The 19360-nt window shown below is 39.2% G+C and overlaps 1 protein-coding gene across 16 annotated transcripts in view; it reads right to left on the bottom strand.

Annotated features, from left to right (window-relative positions):
* Nucleotides 1-5928: 5928 nt before the first annotated feature.
* Hdac9 (histone deacetylase 9) overlaps nucleotides 5929-19360 on the bottom strand; it is an 888277-nt gene continuing 874845 nt past the window's right edge. For all 16 annotated transcript variants that reach the window (XM_040743251.1, XM_040743249.1, XM_040743250.1 and 13 more), the window contains one exon: nucleotides 5929-11691. In XM_040743251.1, coding sequence (XP_040599185.1) covers nucleotides 11652-11691 — 40 coding nt within the window. In that variant the 3' untranslated portion in view covers nucleotides 5929-11651. The remainder of the gene's footprint in view (nucleotides 11692-19360) is intronic.

Here is a 19360-nt window from a genome sequence, read left to right as displayed (position 1 = left end):
ACACGCTTTCCTTGTAATAACCACTCTTTCTGGCTCTTACACTCTGTCTCTATTCTGAACGATCCTTGAGCCCAAGAGAGGTTTGTGTGATATATATCTCACTTAGGGCTGAGTATCCTGAAGTCTTTTATTCTCTGTATCAATTGTGGGTCACTGTTAATGCCCATGTTTTCATGGGTATAATTTATGGATTATAATAGGGTTCAGTTGAATCTATGTTAACTCACTTAGCACAATGTTACTAGTAAGCTCTCTCCTAGGGCTTATGACCTGCTCTCAACCTGGCATGGGTTTCTTCTTGTAGAGCAAGATTTAAATCTAATCAGAAAATGCTTCATTACTCCCATGCCACTATAGTACTAGTGGGGGTATTTTTTCTAGGCTACATTATTGCAGCTCACAGGGCTCATAGCTGCATAAAAATGATGACTAATTTTCTCTTCCACTAGTGTGCGTTTGTATAAAACTACCCAACACAGACAGAGTTCTCAGGTTAGTACTAGCTTGATAGCTCTACAGACTATGTCCTTTTTCTCTGTTCTTTGCAGCCCTAAAATCTATTTTGTGGTTTTTGATTCTCCTACTTTCTTCATTATGTTTCAGATTTTCTTGCCATATTTATTTTAGTCCAGGCATCACATAGAAGATGCATCAATATGTACTAATTGGGAAAAACGATGTTTGTGTGTGACCTATGGTTTGAACTTAAGTCTAAGTGGAAAAGATAAAGAAGTCAGGATAAAACTGGTAAATGCAGGTTACATTTCTCATGGGCTTTAAAGTGCCAAAATTGTGGTATCATTTTCGTGGCTCAGAGACAACCTCTGAATGCAACCTGTTGGCTGAGAATGTTGCAGGCTATGCCTGTTCAGGATCGGATAAAAGGCAGAAAAACCCTATGTCATACAAAGATGAGTATTTTAAAAAGGAAATGATACTGGAAATTTTTTTTGTTTTTTTGTTTTTTTTTTTTATTTTATTTTCCAGTTTAAATTTAGATAAGAATCAAGGTTGCTTCACAAGTCAGTTCCAGGTCCCTCTCCCATTCCCTCCCTTCCTCCCGTGCCCTCCCCCCCCCCACGTTATCCCCTCATTTCTCCAGGGAGGGTGAGGCCCTCCATGGGGGTGTCCATAGTCTGTCATTTCATATAGGGCAGGGCCTAGACCCTTTCCCAAGAGTTCAGGGTGAGAGTGCACCTCACATTGTTCTATTGGAGTCCAAAGTCCGTGTGTATACTTGGGATGGGTACTGATCTGCTGCCCAAGGCTCAATAGATTCCCTAGGCCTCTTCACTGACACCCAGATTCAGGGGGTCTTGATCAGTCCCATGCTGGCTTCCCAGGCTAATGCCTGGGATTCAAGAGTTAACCTTTGTCTGGTCAGCTGTTTCTGGGGGTTAAACCAGCCCAGTCTTAATCCCTTTGATCATCAGTCCTCCCTCTCTGTTACTGGCTTTCTTGAGTTCAGCTCAGTACTTAACCAAGGGAGTCTGCCTCTTCTTCGATCAGCCACTAAATAAAGTTTCTGTTTCCCAGACTCTCTGGCCATAGGATTGTAGGCTGGCACTCCCCAGATCTATGTCTAAAATCCATATATGAGAGAGTACATGCCATGTTTCTCTTTTTGTGACTGGGTTACCTCACTCAGGATGGTTTCTTCTAGTGTCATCCATTTGCCTGCGAATCTCGTGATTCCATTATTTTTTTCTGCTGAATAGTACTCCATTGTGTAGATGTACCACATTTTCTCTATCCACTCTTCAGGTGAGGGTCATCTAGGTTGCTTCCACGTTCTGGCAATTACAAATAAAGCTGCTATGAACATAGTGGAACAGACATTTTTGTTGTATGAATGGGCATCTTTTGGATATATGCCTAAGAGTGGAGTTGCTGGGTCTTGTGGTAGGTTTATTCCCATTTTTCTGAGGAATCTCCACACTGATTTCCAAAGTGGCTGAACCAGTTGGCACTCCCACCAGCAATGGAGGAGTGTCCCCCTTTCACCTCATCCTCTCCAGCATAAATTGTCATTGGTGTTTTTGATTTTAGCCATTCTGACAGGGGTGAGATGGTATCTGAGAGTTGTTTTGATTTGCATTTCCCGGATGGCTAAGGATGTTGAGCACTTTCTCAAGTGCCTCTCAGCCATTTTAGACTCCTCTATTGAAAACTCTCTATTTAGTTCTGCAGCCCACTTTTTAATAGGGTCCTTTGGTGTTTTGGAGACTTGCTTCTTGAGTTCTTTGTAAATTTTGGAGATCAACCCTCTGTCAGATGTGGGATTAGTGAATATTTTTTCCCATTCTGTGGGCTGCCTTTTTGTCTTGCTGACTGTGTCCTTTGCCTTACAGAAGCTTCTCAGTTTCAGTAGGTCCCATTTATTAATTGTTGATCTTACTGCCTGTGCTACTGGTGTTATGTTCAGGAAGCTGTCTCCTGTACCAATTCATTCAAGGGTACCACCCACTTTCTCTTCTAAGAGGTTCAGTGTGGCTGGATTTATGTTGAGGTCTTTGATCCATTTGGACTTAAGTTTTGTGCATGGCGATAGACATGGATCGATCTGCATTCTTCTACATGCCAGTCTCCAATTATGCCAGCACCATTTGTTGAAGATGCTTTCTTTATTCCATTGTATATTTTTAGCTTCTTTGTCAAAGATCAGATGTTCGTACGTGTGTGGGTTAATACCTGGGTTTTCACTTCGATTCCATTGGTCTACCTGTCTATTTTTGTGCCAATACCAAGCTGTTTTCAGGACTATAGCTCTATAATAGAGCTTGAGGTCAGGGATGGTGATGCCTCTGGACGTTGCCTTGTTGAACAGGGTTGTTTTGGCTATCCTGGGTCTTTTGTTTTTCCATACAAAATTGATTATTGTTCTTTCAAGGTCTGTGAAGAACTGTGCTGGGATTTTAATGGGGATTGCATTGAATCTGTAGATTGCTTTTGGCAGGATTGCCATTTTTACTACATTGATCCTACCTATCCAAGAGCATGGGAGATCTTTCCATTTTCTGAGGGCTTCTTTAATTTCTTTCTTTAAAGATTCAAAGTTCTTACGATACAGGTCTTTCACTTGTTTGGTTAGTGTTACCCCAAGGTATTTATGTTGTTTGTGGCAATTGTAAAGGGTGATGTTTCTCTGATTTCTCTTTCAGCCCTTTTATCATCTGTATATAGTAGGGCTACTGATTTTCTTGAGTTGATCTTGTAGCCTGCCACTTTGCTGAAGGTGTTAATCAGCTGTCAGAGTTCCCTGGTAGAGTTCTTTGGGTCATTGATGTAAACTATCATATCGTCTGCAAACAGTGAAAGTTTGACCTCTTCCTTCCCAATTTGTATCCCCTTGATCCCCCTTTGTTGTCCTATGGCAATAGCTAGAACTTCAAGTACCATGTTGAAAAGGTATGGAGAGAGTGGACAGCCTTGTTTTGTTCCTGATTTTAGAGGAATTGCGTTGAGTTTCTGTCCATTTAGTTTGATGTTGGCTGTTGGTTTACTGTATATAGCTTTTATTATGTTTAAGTATGTCCCTGTTATCCCAGATCTCTCCAAGACCTTTATCATGAAGGGGTGTTGGATTTTGTCAAAGGCTTTTTCAGCATCTGATACTGGAAATTTTTTCGCCAAGAAATCTTCCAACAGTTTATTAGAAAGAATGTAGACATTTTAAAAAATCCCCAGTCATGAACATAAATTGAGTTCTCCCAGTCAGGGCATAAGCTGAAATCAAATGCAGTAGTATTAGGAGAAAGCAGTTGATTTGGTTATTGTAGAACTTAATTATTGTAAACTGACCCAATCAAAATTATAATCACCTATTTTTTAAAGACACACAATAAAACAAGTTACCAAAATTAGATAGCTCTTCCTAAGGTTGCTCATCTTTCTCATGTTCAACATTATCTTCTTTTGTGTCATTTGCTTTGCTTTGTTTTGTTTTGTGTCTATGGTTGTAACTATTCAGCTCACAGACTTGTGAATGTTAGAAAAGTTGTGTATTACTGAGCTGCTTCTCCAACTCTTTCTAGGAATGATATACTTTCCATCAAATGTTTATGTTTCTGTGTATGTTTGTAGGTCAATAAGGCAGAAAGAGGATTATGTGAAGGGCAGAAGAAATTCTAATAGAGGTGGGAAATGAGATAATGGATTACTTTGTAAAGAAACAAAGAACTAACTAAAGGAAGGAAGGAAGGAAACAAGTAGGAAAGATTCAGGTAGTAGGGAAGGGACCCATTTAGAACAAAGCATAACGATACATATGTGCAAAGACACCATTATGAACCTCAATACATTGTATGCTGAACTACAAACAAAAAGAAAAATAAATTTTAAAACTGAATTAAAAAGAACTTCAAAAAGATGAGTTTCATTGGTCATTTAAGCTTTAATGTGATTGTGTTTTATATTAATTCCTTAGTAATACTTTTGTGATATTTAAATGAAAGAAGAGGGTGAATGTTAAATGCCTATTAGTAATTCTATTTTATTTAACTTTTGAATGAATAATCAGGATAAAACATGAATAGCAAGAAAGACAACTAAAGTAAAGTGCACTAAAATATGGAGTAATCCATTTATGGTCAACCAGAAGGTCAGTAAGAATTTGTCCCATTGGTATCACAATTCTTGGGGGAATGACAATGTTTGGGAGTACTTTGTATTCAACAACACTAGCTGACACAGATATAAAAGTATTGAGTAGTGAATGACACGTTTTGAGCTTGAATTTTCAACTACAACCTCTCACTAAGTGAACATTCTATCCTATTTTTCCAGTTGTACTTCAACTTTTCAGTTAGCCCCTTTCACCACAGAAACTTAAAAGAAGCAAAGAACAATGAAGTAACACTTGTCATTTGACGAATCTGATTAAGACAAAGGTATTTGCTACTGAGATCAACTGTACACACACACTCCCATCTTAAGTGTACATTTTGTTAGACAAAATACACCTATCCATTCTCAGAATGAACCCAAACCATTTTTCACTGGAAACAGTTGTGTTTAAGAATGTTACACATCGAAGGGGATCACAAAATACAAAAATAAGTGTTGGTTTTGGACTAGATTTCAAAAGTTTTGGAGTATGTGTCCCAAAGATAATTTAGAGTTCTTGTCTCAATTAAAGTAAGATGCTGTATTTGGTAAAGAAATACCTGTTTTGTAACTTACTATACTAACCTAGCCAGATTCGTTTAATATCACACTTTAAAGAAACCCCCAGGCAGAAGCTGAGAATACAGTCCATTCCGTAGAGTAATATGCATTTGACAGGTTTTATTGCTCTTTATCCTGACAAGCAAACTACAATTGACCTAGCAACTGTAACTTGCTGTTGTTTGAGACAGGATCTCCCTCTACAACCCAGGTTGAGCTGAAACTCGTTATCTAGACTCATGTTGCGCTTGAACTTTTGGCCACCTGTTTGACTCAGCCCCCAAAGCTCTAGGACTACAAGGTATGTCTTAGCAAGTCAGCTAGTAATTCTGTTTTGATTGACAATTTTTTCTTTTGTTAATTTTCATTTCATACTAAGAGAAAACAACTCGTTTTTAAATTAAAAAGGATTTTATTCATTTTATATTTGTGATTATTTTACCTGTATGTATGGATATACGGATACACACCTTGTGTGTATCAGGAAGGAAGAGGGTATGAGATCTCCTAGAACTCGAGTTACAGAAAGTTGCAAGCTTCCATATGGTCCTGGGAAATGAACTCTGGACCTCTGCAGAGCAACCAAGGCTCTTGACTGCTGAGCCAACTCTTTAGACTCAAATCTGCACAGTTTTGAAAAGTAGGATAGTGTATATTATCATACCTCACAATTAATAATATTTGCTTCTCACAAAATATGTTACGTATTTGAGATATAGAGTCTAAGAACAGGGACATAGGATGTAGAAACTTTAGTACACATTTATTTCAAATAGCTTTTATTCACAGAGGACTAGAGGAAAAGCTAATCAGTAGAAAACACAAGACATAAAGGGCATCGTTACTCTTTTTAAGCAGTGGTGACACTAACAACATCAACAGGACTTTGGAGCATGACATTGTGTTTCCAAATCCAAAAGAACAGGAAGCAGAAAGAAGGTGAACATTCTGAAAGCATGTTCAATAATGGTGCTGTTGTTATATATTGAACCTTTATTAGGCAATTATCTTGCACATCTGGGAACACACCACCAACAGAACAACTTTATGTTTGGCAATGTATAATTTTCTTAGCATTTCTGGATGACAGATTTTTGATGAAGGCCAAAAACATTAAGGGCAAAACTACTTGATCACAGAGGATAACCAACTGATCTTATTATAGTAGTAGATACAAGACCACAATACAAAAAACAAGTCCACATCACATGAACCAGAAAGTCCACATTATCTGCACTCACTCCAATAATCATGGTCTAGCATTTAACCAAAAAAAGTCATAAATTTTTAAAAAATTGCCTGAACTGCCCAATTGATTTAAAATACCAGGATGTTTGTTTTGAATGACTCAGATTACCAACAAAAAGGTCACTCATTTTTGACAGCACATTCACTAAGCTTAGCCATCACTGGAAGGACAATTTCATCTCACCCTGCTTCTGTGAAAGTCTGCACTGGCAGAGTCATCAGAAAAGAGTCTGGTCTGAGGATCTTACAATGTAGCAAGAGAAAAGGAACTTTTTCATGTCTGAAAATAGCTTTTACAAAAACATGGAAGTAAAATTTCTCTTCAGATTACAAAACCTTTAATTCTTTTGTGATTTTTGTTATCCCATTTCTACTAAATGTTAATTAATAAAGAGCTCAACCCAGACACTATAGCAACAACTTTATCATTGTTTAAAAAATGCCATCTCCTTCAAAGGGCAATGGGCCTGATTATAGCATCCCTGCAAACAATTGACCACATACATGTGGCATTGTAATTGCCTTCATATGTTTAGAGACAAAACGAGAAAATTAAAAGGACTCCATGTCTTATTTAATATGTCAGACATTCTTAGAGTCAAAATATACAGTCTTCTAGCTTCTCTTCCAGGTAGTCATGGTTTATCTCACATAAGTGTCTTCTAAAGGTCATGGAGGTTTGCACAATCTTCCCTGTGTTACTCCATTGTATAATAGCAAAAGTGGTGGAAGATATTTCACACAAAAGTAAAACCCTACATTAATAAAAGAAAGTGGCAAGCCTTAAGTATAAAATAAACCCAAGCTTAGGTTCTTTTAGGTGAAGCTAGCTAAGTCAGATATCTCTTGATAAGGAATAAGTAAAACACAGACTAGGTTTAGATGAAGTGTGTGAAGACACACATGCCAAGTGGGGTCTCAGAAGAGAAACTTGGAGGGTAGTTTCTGCTTAGGAAACAAAGTAGAGAGAACTCAGAAATTATTCTGATTGTTTTGGTATGTCAATTTGGTATTGGCAGGCAAGTAAGGGAAACAGCAGAGTGAGGGACAAGGAAACTATTGGTTAGAATATCATCACTGTACAGTGTATTATGTATTTGTGAACTGTTCTAGTTTGAGACTAAGACAGTTTGAGAAATTATAACTCCTCTAATACCTCATGATTGAGATGAAGTCCAATTAGCCTCCTATCAATGGTCTGAGATTTGTTTGATGGAGTTACTGCCAACATACTTATTAACAATGGACACACTCATTTCTTTATGTATTTCATGAGTCCAGGTAGATGCTACAGGGAGTATGTTTGTGGCTGGTCTAGAGAATGGCAGTTCTATGGTCTTGGGTATATATAATATGAACACAGAAAGGCCGATTGAGAGTGTCGCCATAGCAATGGCCATCTTTGCAGATAACAGAAAGCTTTTTTTTTTGTCTGCCTCAGATAATCTGCCTTTCATTTCTTTATGGAACGTTGTCTTTATGGAAGCAATACAAAAGGTATGCCATTGGGTGCTCTCTCTCTCTCTCTCTCCCTCTCTCTCTCTCTCTCTCTCTCTCTCTCTCAACACATGATTTCATTCCCAAAAACAGGAAATAAATATTATAACAGTTAAGATTAGAAAAGACAAATCACAATTAGACTGCTGGATATTTCAAGCTCAGAATGAATCATTTTATGAAAGAAAAATTTGGCTTCTTTTTTGGGCTATTAAATATTAACACTTATTTCTATTAAACAAATGAGAAGAAATTTTGAAGAGAGAAATAGTAAAAAAAATTTAAATAAATCACCTTAATCATAAGTGCTGGAATAAAAAGAATAAAGCTTAAAAGTGCTGAGTAGGAGGAGTTTCTTCTGGCTGACTCTAAGGACCATTCTCAGTTACTCCCATATGGAGTCTGTAAAGATATCAGTAAATCCACAAAGCTTCATGACTGACCTTTAGAAATAAAGCAAGTCTCACCTATTGAGAGAGACTAGTCCCATATTTTTGAAATTTTTGTGGTAGGAATACCCCTTTTCAAGGGCACTGTATTTTTACTTAGATGAATGAAAATATTCCTAGTGGGTCACAGTCACACTGAGAACTCCATTTCCGTTCTTAGTACTGTGGATGGAAACGTCAGTTGTGGGAGTTTTTAAGCACATATGTCTATTATTTCCAAAATCTGAATTCTGTCTACAGTATGGATATTACAAATAAGATAAAATATTTTAAAATACTTCCTCTCTAATATTTTTTCACTTGCCAGTCAGTAGCCACAAAGCCTAAATTTTCTTTCTTCTATTTTTATTTTATTTTATTTTGTTTTGTTTTTCAAGACAGGGTTTCTCTGTATTGTTTTGGAACCTGCCCTGGAACTCACTTGGCAGACCACGCTGGTCTCGAACTCACAGAGGTCCATCTGCCTCTGCCTTGTGAGTGCTGGTATTAAAAGCGTGTGCCACCAACGCTCGGCGTAAAGCCTAAATTTTCACTGATGTTCATACTTGCTCACTCCTTACCAGGGTTGCTTATTTCAATTGAAAATAAAATATTTAATTATATAGAAAACAAAATTGATCACAACATTTCTATTTGTTTCTATTACTTAAATTCAACATTTTTGACTCATGTTTCTCAAAAAATCATTATTTTTTCAACATGTGTGAGTTATGCTAGACTATGAGGGAATTTGTGGGGTCATCTTCCAAAGGGTCAGACTGAGACCCAGGAGCCATAATGCTTCTCAATTAGCCTTCCACCGGGGACCACTGGGAACAATACAATCTAAATGTGTAGTTTAAGAAAACTATAGCAGTTGAACTATTTGCTTAAAATGATGGTCAGCTGCAGCAGAGATGCCGATACTCTCTGCCCTTTGGGGCCACACTCCGTCTTGTAAGGGTACAGGGAATATGGTGCAGCACTCCTCAGCTCTTAATGACTACGTTCAGCTGTGATCATTCCCCACCAGGGTTTAGTTGCCTATCCCAGGATTCTATACTTGTATTGCGATCAATTAGGTGTGCTGTCATATGGTGGGGCGGAAGCGTATGATTAACTCCAAACTATCTCAGAGATGTCCTAGTGATCTAGCTTCATCAGACTGGCAAGTCACCTTCTGAGGTCAGGTCGCAGGAGCATCAGTGAATTAGTTGACTTGTTTTGTCTCGTTATCCGACATCTAATGTATATTCGCAAAGATGGGGAAGTGTAATTCTGAAGTTGATTTTAAAACTTTTCAAGTATGATAACTTTCCCCATTTTAAAGTGAGAAGGTCTTTTGCAATCCTTTAAAGCCTTTGATTTTCTTTTAGTTAATTTCCTCAATTACAGAAAAGAAAGAAAGAGCTAGCAAATATAATTGGCATAAATTTCTCTAAAACATCAAGAAAATGGAATTTACAAAGAAGTTTATTACAATTATGAATCTAGATTGACTTAACCCTTATGCAATAAAAGTAATTTTTAACCTAATACTGAATTACATTCCATTTCAGATTTCCTATTTCAAAGGGTATCTTAAATTTCTAAGAGGTTAGACCAAGTCTTGAGCCATTTTTTTGTATATGCAATAAAAGTCTTTAAAATTAAAATGCTAATCCTAAAAAAACTAAATGCATGAAAAATGTGGTCGGACTGTATAACAAAGGGGAGTTATGTAATTCTACGTGAGTGAGATCTTTCATCTTTGATTTACAGGTTGGAGTCCTCTCTAACTAAAACCACATTGTTCCGTGTCTTTCATATCTTGGCCTTCTCTAAAACCTTGTTTTAATTAAGGTTTCTTTCAGATTTCTGAATAAAAGCATGACAATCTTCACTTATGGCTTTAATATATCCTTTAAGTTAGGAAAATATATAAAAAGAAACATCAATGTTCAAAAGCGATGTCAGATATTAAATATGTGAGATATTCTACCTCGTTGTCTTTAGGTGTTTGAGTTATACACTGAAATACAATTTTCAGAAGCAGTGGCTAACTTGCTTATATTTTATTTAATAAGCTGTTTTTAATCTCAGAAATAAATGTTCTTTATTTTGAACCTTTGCTAGAAAGGCTACCTGTGCAAAGGCTAAGCTCTGTGTTAGTTTTCATGTGAAGGCACAACTCCTAGCTTAGTCCCATTCAAAGGGACTTCAGATCATTGTCATCTTCGTCCACATATTTCTAAGATCTGGAAAATCCAGTGGCATCGCTTAAACCATATGCACTAAAATAGTTTCAAGGCAGAATCAAATGTCAAAAGTGGATTAACCTGAAAAGTAAACAATATAAATCAAATACTAAAATCCTCCTGGTGTCAGAGAAGTTGTGGGTGATTTTTCTAAAAGAAGGAAGAAGCAGTGGGACAGAAAACCAAAGGTAAGAGAAAGTGCGCTAAATAGATCTGGAGCAAGTTACAATCCTTGAGAAGTTATGTGCTTTTCACAGACTGCACATCTCCTAAGAGATGCACTTCCACAGTCCCTGTCCTCAAGATAGTCCCGTGGGGGTGGAGAGACCTCATTACCTAAAGCTGCAAGTTCCTATCCTGTGTGAACTTGAAACAGATGTAAAAGTCCAGCAAAATACCGCACCATTGCACATTGTAGGCACAGTGTGCAAGTTCCTTTTGGACGTTCAGATACATTGTGATACTTTTTTCTATTAGAACAAAGCATCATCCCAGCTCCATCTTGAACTCTTACCAGGATGGAAATGTGTTAGAACAAAGACAAAAATCAACAACAACAACAATAAAAATCCCTAAACCCCACAGCAATCTGTCTGTAATTCCCATCCACTCATACCTGAAAAGAAACCCTGTAAACAATTTACATCCAGCCTACAGTAAACTACAGAAGAAAACACTGATCATAAAGTTAGGAATGCATATGTCTCAGGTTTTGCCTCAAAATTTCACTGGCTGTCATAGCTTCTGAAACGGACACCATCTAGTGCTGTACTGAAGGTTTGTAGCTCGCACTGTGTCTGGTAGTGGGTCACCAGCATAAAAGCGTGCTGGAAGCAGTTTCTTCCAATCCTGGTTACTGTAACTTTAGAATCACAGTGGTTACATTTCAGGAATCTGTAATATCCTTTCAAGTCCATCCAAAGAACAAGTGAAGCTGCTGTTCAGAATTTTGTGCCCAGTGTTTATGTTCCATCAAACCATGCCACCCAGGCAGCAGACATGTCTGAGGGTGCTGGGGTTGGGGGGGATACACAATGATGTCACACACAGGAAATATCGGGGGAGACTTGGCACTTCACAGAGCTGGTTCCTCTTCCATGGGCTCACCAGCAGCTCTGTAAAAATAAACAGGCAATCAGAATACGGCACAAGAGTACACAATGGCATTGTAGACGTTCATGCACAATCAAAGCTGATTTTTCAGCTCTCTCACATGTTTATTTGTGTCATTCAGTTATCCATAAATAGAGTTTCTTTCCTAGGCAGTATAAACAAATGTCAAGTGGAAAAACATTTTAGATCCAAGCAATCATTGGAAATGTTCCTGTTTATATTAAAACATGTCAGAATATTTTATAACTCTATATTCCAAAATGTACATGTTTTGTGTCTTGGACAGTCCAATAATTTATTGAAAAAATAGCTATGATAGCCTATTTTAGGAGCAATAGTAGTGATTTCTGGAACCATTTTGCTAAGAAGGGTGAACGATTCAGCTAGCTTCTGGAGCAGGCTCATCCAGGCTCTGGGGTTTGCTTCTGTTTTTTTTTCATAACTGGATTGGCCTTCTGCCTTAGGCATTTCAAATCAAATTCTGAATTTGATTAGCAAATCACTGCTACAGACCTAACATTTTTATAAGAAATGCACTATGGTAGTATATAAATCGTTTGCATTCGGCATTATAAGTGGGGTGTTCTGCTCAGCTAAAAACCAAAGATAATTGCTTGAAAATTATACTTGAGAGTTAACCTTAATTTAGTAACACATTAAGAGTGTTTTAAGTCAAACTTTTACAATGATTTTTAATTCAGTCTAAAGAACAAACTATTGCAAGAATCTGAATGTGTCAGGTATTTGGGTTGTTTGGGAAGTTGGATTAGGGGAATTCAAGATGCTGGGATGATTGAGGTTGAGCTGAACTCTGAAGGCTAGAGATGTGGTGACTTCTAATTGCAGCACCAGGCTCTGTGAAACTGCTTCAGGGGTGAACCATAAGAGGGAACATGCTCCTGATAGAATTAGTACAGATAAAAAAATAGGAATAATGATAAACAAGGGCCTTCAAAGAACAAACACTGGAATACGTGGGATTATCCCTTCATTACCTGCCATGCACACAGAATTATGTCAACTGACACTTGAATACAGTGTTATGCTTATGATGCCAGTAGGAACACATACACAGGCAGCAACTCTCTGTGGGGGAAAGAATAATTGGGGTATATCTATGTTTTTCACTTCATGTTGTCTACTTGTGGGTATTCTATAATGGATCACTTTCATATGAGAAAACTTAGTATGCATGATATGCAGCAATTATGGAGACAAGCAGGCTAGCTAGGTGTGCTGCTTTGGGAGTTAAAAAAAAGAGCCAAGATTTCAATGAATATTCAAATAAAGAAGTTCTTCATCAGCATAGCATTTAAATAATAAATGAAAAACACAAAATATGTTGTTCTTGGATACCATAGAATGATTTTAGCTTATCTTTTAGAAAATGAAGAGTAAAAATATTAAGCATTCATTATCTAAAAAGATTTCATGAGTAGTACTTTTTTTAAAAAAAGGAAAAAATAATTTTTGAAAGTATCTTATTTATTTATTGTCTTATGCCTGCATGCCAGCAGAGGGCACCAGATCTCATTCCAAGTGGTTGTGAGCCACCATGTGGTTGCTGGGAATTGAACTCAGGACCTCTGGAAGAACAATCAGTGCTCTTAACCGCTGAGCCATCTTTGGAATGCCTAAGAATGTTTAATTTTTCCGCACACAGATGTTCTGGAATGAGTGTGACTGGAACTCCTCAGAAACAGGCCAGTCAGTCAAATGGGAAGGGTGCTTGCTGAGTCTTAGTGGAGGAGCATGCATTCTCCACAGGCACAAAGTAACTTCTCTCTTGAGGCATACAGATGTGTAGGTAGAATTGACTACTCAGAGAATCCTGTCCCTGTGCTCTCCACTGAATCACTTTCTCAGGTAACCCTAACCAAGGAAATGAAAGGCAAGAATTTCAAGCTTTTGCAGAAAGAAACTGAAGAAGATGGAAAGATGTCCCATGCTCATGGGTCAGTAGAATTAACATAGCAAAAATGGCCATCCTATGGAAAGCAGTCTACAGAATCAATACAATTCCCATCAAAATCCTAACACAATTTTTTATATACCTTGAAAGAACAGTATTCAACTTCATGTGGAAAAACAACAACAACAACCAGGGTAGCTAAAACAGTCCTGTACAATAGGAGAATTTTTGTGGAGGCATCACTATACCTGATTTCAAGCTCTACTAGAGACTAAAACTCTATATCATTGGCATAAAAACAGACACACTGGTCAGTTGAATTAAACTGAAGACACAGACGTAAATCCACATACCTACGGACAAGTGATTTTCAATAAAAGAACGTCATAAATACACAATGAAAAAAAGAAAGCATCTTCAGCAAATGGTGCGGGTCTAACTGGGTGTCTGCAAGTAGGATGATGCAAATAGGTCTATATCTGTCAACCTACACAAAACTCAAGTCCAAGTGGATCATAGGTGTCAACATAAAACCAGATACACAATCAACAAAAAACTCAAGTCAAAGAGGACCAAAGGCCTCAACATAAAACTAGATATATTGGATCTGATAGAAGAGAAAGTTGGGAACAGCCTTGACACAGGAGACACCTTCCTACACAACATTGATAGCACAGACATTAAGATCAACAATTGGTAAATGTGATCTCATGAAACTGAAAAGTATCTGTAAGGCAAAGGACGCCATGAACTGGACAAAGCAGCATCCTACAGAATTGGAAAACATTTTCACTAACTCCACATCTGAAAGAGGGCTAATACCCAAAATGTATAAAGAACTCAAGTAACTAGTAATCAACAAATCAAGCAATCCAGTTAAAAACTCGGTACAGATAGAAACAGAGAATTCTCAACAGATAAATCTCAAATGATAAGAAACACTTAAAGAAATGTTCAACATCCTTAGCCCTCATAGAAATGCAAATGGAAACGATTCTGAGATTCTATCTTTCACCTGTCATAATGACTAAGATCAAAAACACAAGTGAGGGGGGGATGAAAAAAGGGGTCAAGAACACACTGGAGAAACCCACAGAAACAACTGACCTGACCAAGTGAGACCACATGGACCCCAGTTGTAAAGTTGGAAGCCCTCTGAATTTGGGTGCCAGTTAAAGGCCTGGGCAGTCTACGGGACCTCTGATGGTGGAGCCACTATTTATCCCTAGTGAACAAATGGAGTTTCGGAGCCCACTCCCCAAGGAGGGACATGTTGTCAGCCCAAATACACTGAAGGAGGGCCTAGGCCCTCCCCCAAATGATGTGACAGACTTTGATGATCCCCCCTGGAAGGCCTCACTCTCCTTAGGGAGTGAGTGGGGGCTCGGTGGGGGGAATGGGAGGATGGGAGGAAGAGGGAACTGGGACTGATATGTAAAATAAGATTGTTTCTAAATTAAATAAATAAATTTAATTTAAAAAGTAAAATTTGCAGTCAAATGGATCGAATTAGAAAAAAATCATCTTGAGTGAGGTAACCCAGACCCAGAAAGACAAACATGGTATATAATCACTTATAATTGGGTGTGCTTGTTTGAATGTAATTTATGTAATTGCCGCCCCCCATAAGCTTATAGGGAGTGGCACTATTAAGAGGTGTGACATTGTTGGAGGAAGTGTATCACTGTGGGGGTGGCTTTGAAGTCTCCTATGCTCAAGTTATGCCCAGTGCAGACACATACTCCTTCTGCTGGCTGTGTATCAAGACATAGACCTCTCAGCTCCTTCTCCAGCTCCCAGTCTGCCTGTGACCCCAATTAAATGTTTTCCTTTACAAGAGCTATCATGGTCATGGTGTCTCTTCACAGCAGTAGAAACCCCAACTAAAACAGTGGATATTATCTGTAAAGTAAAGGATAATCATGCTATAATCCATAGACCTATAGAGGCTAAGTAGCAAGGAGAATCCAAGGGGGCATGGGCACATGCATCTCCCTGGGAAGTCAAAATGAAACAGATACTGTGGGTGTAGTAGGGCCAGGTAGGGACAGGAACAAGAGGGATCACATGGGGGGAATGGAGGGAGAGAGAGAAGGAAGATGTAACTGGAATTGGAATTGGGGGATATTTGGGGGATTGAGCTAAAGAAACTATTGCAATGGAAACTCCCAGTAATGTATGCGGGTGACCCTAGCTAAGACACAGGCAAGACTTTCAGTGGAGGGAATGGGACACCGAAGCAGCCACAAAATCTTTGAGCTACAATTTGTCCTGTGTACAAGACATGCTGGGGTGTAGGTGTCAGTGGCCAATCAATGATTGGTTCAGCTTGAGTCCCTTGCTACCAGAGGAAGTCCATGCCAGAAACTGCCTGGAGGGACAGGAATCAGAGGCTGGATAACCCAGAGACATAGGATAGAAACAAACATGACTGAAAAAAATGTATTCTATGAAATGATTCCTATGATACTTTGCTATGCTTGTAGACCAAAGCACAGCATAACCATCAGAGAGGTTTCATCTAGCAACTGATGGAAACAGATGCAAAGATTCACAACCAACCATTGAGAGGAGCTCAGAGAATTCTGTGGGAGAAGGGGAGAAAGGATTATAGAAGCCAAAGTGCTCAGGGATATCACACAAGAAAACCACAGAACTGACTAACCTGGACTCATAAGGGTTCACAGAGACTAAACTGACCATCAGTGAGCCTGCATGGGTCTCACTGAAGCCTTCTTTATATATTTCATGTTATATGTTATTGTTGTATAGATTGGTATTCTTGTGGGAATCCAAACAGTGAGAGTGGGAGCTGTCTCTGACACTTTTGCCTGCTTCTGGGACCCTTTTAATCCTGCTGGCTTGCCTTACCCAGCCTCAGTGTGAGAGAATGTGCCTAGTCTCACACCAAATGTTAGCCCATGCTGGTTTAATATCCCTGCAAAGTCTGCACTTTTCTGAAGAGACCTGGAGGAAGACTGGATCTGGGGGAGAGGGAAGGTAGGGGGTACAAAGAAGAGAAGGGAGGGGAAATTTTGGTCAGGATGTAATATTTGAAAGAAAAATAAATAAATGGAAATAAACTATACCCCTACACATATTGTAGACGAAATGTAGAAAGATATCAAGAAACAAACCCTCACGGAGCCGTACACACCTACCTGCCACACAAAACCTCAGTTCTGTGCAGGAGTTCACACAGGGTTTCTAGTGTGTGTGTGTGTGTGTGTGTGTGTGTGTGTGTGTGTGTGTCCCGTGCTCATTTCCATCCCCATCCAATTCGTCCATCCATGGGAAGGTCAAGATAACTTGCTTGAGCCAGTTTTCTCAGTATTGTGAGCATGCTAACCTTTTCAGGCTTGGCCACAAGAGACTGGTGATCCGTCTTTCTGGCCTCTCAGTCATCTCCTGGTAATACCTGTTACCCAGTCCTACCTTACTTCTCTGCTTCCTTTATTCCCTTTAATTGCTAATTCTACAGTGCAGCAAAACTCTACTCTCTAAACTAGTTAGGATTACCATCTAGATTACTTTACTGCTCTTAACAACAATGGAATCTCGGCCGGGTGTTGGTGACACACCCCTTTATTCCCAGCACTAGGGGGAAGCCAGTCTGATCTACAACATGAGTGCCAGGATATGTCCCAAAGCTGCACAGAGAAACCTTGTCTTAAAAAACAAAACAAAACAAACAAACAAACAAAAAACAACCATGGAATCTTAAAATTCACAGGCAAGTGGATGGAACTAGATAAAACCATCCAGAGTGAGGTAATTCAGTCACAAAAAGACAAACATGGTATGAACTCACTCATAAATGAATATTAGACATAGAGCAAAGGATTACCCACCTATAATCCACACCACCAGAGAAGCTAGGAAACAGGAAGATCCTAAGAGAGACATAACATGTTCCTCTGGAGAAAGGGAAAGGGACAATATCTCCTGAGCTAATTGGGAGCATTGGGGGAAGGGAGAGGGAGTTAGGAGAAAGAGAAGGGGAGAGGATGACATAAGGGAGCAGGAAGATTGAGTCGGGGGAAGAATACAGGAGAGCAAGAAAAGATATACCATAATATAGGGAGCCATCATAGGTTTAAAGAGAAATCTGGCACTAGGGAAATGACCAGAGATCTACAAGGATGACCCCAAGTAACAATACAAGCAATAGTGGAAAAGTTGCCTTAAATGTCCTTCCCATATAATAAGATTGATGACTACCTTAACTGCCATTCTAGAGCCTTCATCCAGTAGCTGATAGAAGCAGAAGCAGACACCCACAGCTAAACCCTGAGCTGAACTCCTGGAATCCAGCTGCAGAAAGGGAGGAGTGCTGAGCAAAGGGGTCAAGTCAAGACCAGGTTGGTGAAATCCACAGAAACAGCTGACCTGAACAAAGAGGATCTCATGGACCCCAGACTGATAGCTGGGAAACCAGCATAGGACTGATCCAGCCCCCATGCACTTGGATGCCTGTTAGGAGGCCTGGGCAATCTATGGGGTCTCTGGTAGTTGATCAGTATTTATCCTTAGTATACAAATGGACTTTGGGAGCCCAACGCACATAGAGGGATACTCACTCAGCCTAGACACACGGGGGAGGACCTAGGCCCTGCTCCAAATGATATAACAGACTTTGAAGGTCCCTCATGGAAGGCCTCACCCTCCCTGGGGAGCAGAATGAGGATGGGGGGCCGGTGGGGGCCAGGGGAGGAGGGGAGGAAGAGGGAACCGGGATATACATGTAAAACAATATTGCTTCTAATTCAATTTAAATTAAAAATTAAAATATAGAAATGAAATGACAGACTCTGGAGATCCTCCATGGAGGGCCTCACCCTCCCTGGGGATCGAGGTGGAGACTGGGTGGGGGACAGAGGGCCAGGTGTGGGGGGGAGCAGTGAGGAGAGCAGGGAGAGGGAGCAGGGATTGACACGTGAAGCAAGCTTGTTTCTAACTTTAATAAAAAATGGAAGAAAAAAACCCAAAAAGTATAGAAATAAAAAGGGGACAAAGTAAAACAGATTCTTACTGAAGGTATTTTTATTTTTAATTATTTTTATTTTTATTTACATTTTTAATGTGAAGAACTAATGAAAGCAGAAGGTGGGGTATGGGTTGGATCCAGGTGTGAGGAGGAAGACAGACCTTGAGTTATGGTGATGCAGTTTGTGTTTTGCAAACTGAAGTTCTAGAAATGGATGCAAGCTCATCTTTCTGCAGTTCACACTCCTGCATGGCTCCCTTAAAACATGGGACACTTCACTTTCAGCATAAAAAAAATTGTGGCAGTTTTATTCATATTAGCCCAATGTTGGAAGCAAACCAAGCACCAATCTACAGGTAAGTGGATAAACTAATTACAATATGGTAATGTGTTTGGTCTAACGAGCAATTACAAATAGGCAGAATTCTGATTGTGCAAGACATGGACAGATGTCAAAAATATTATGCTTAACAGAGTGAGCAGAGCCAGATTACCAACCAATATGCAGCATACAATTCCATTTAAATGAAATGTAAGAATAAGCAGATGAATGCGTGGTGTTAAAAGGTGGTTATGTGTCTGGTAGAACTGGTGTGGACTAGATCCGGGCTTTGTGGGGTGGCATCCTACCCTCCATCGACCTTGCTGTGGGTGTTGCTTCCATGACAGTGGTGAACACGAATAGCACTGCACAGGCAATTACCACAGGAAAGGTGTATTTTACCTACAAACTAATTAAGCCGGGTTACCCTTGGGACATAAAGCAGAGTTC

This window comes from Mesocricetus auratus, unplaced genomic scaffold, assembly GCF_017639785.1.
Source record: "Mesocricetus auratus isolate SY011 unplaced genomic scaffold, BCM_Maur_2.0 Super-Scaffold_15014, whole genome shotgun sequence".
In the NCBI taxonomy this organism is placed as follows: Eukaryota; Metazoa; Chordata; class Mammalia; order Rodentia; family Cricetidae; genus Mesocricetus; species Mesocricetus auratus.
Note: the sequence above shows the minus strand (reverse complement) of the source record. Positions and strands in the feature narration are given on the sequence as shown.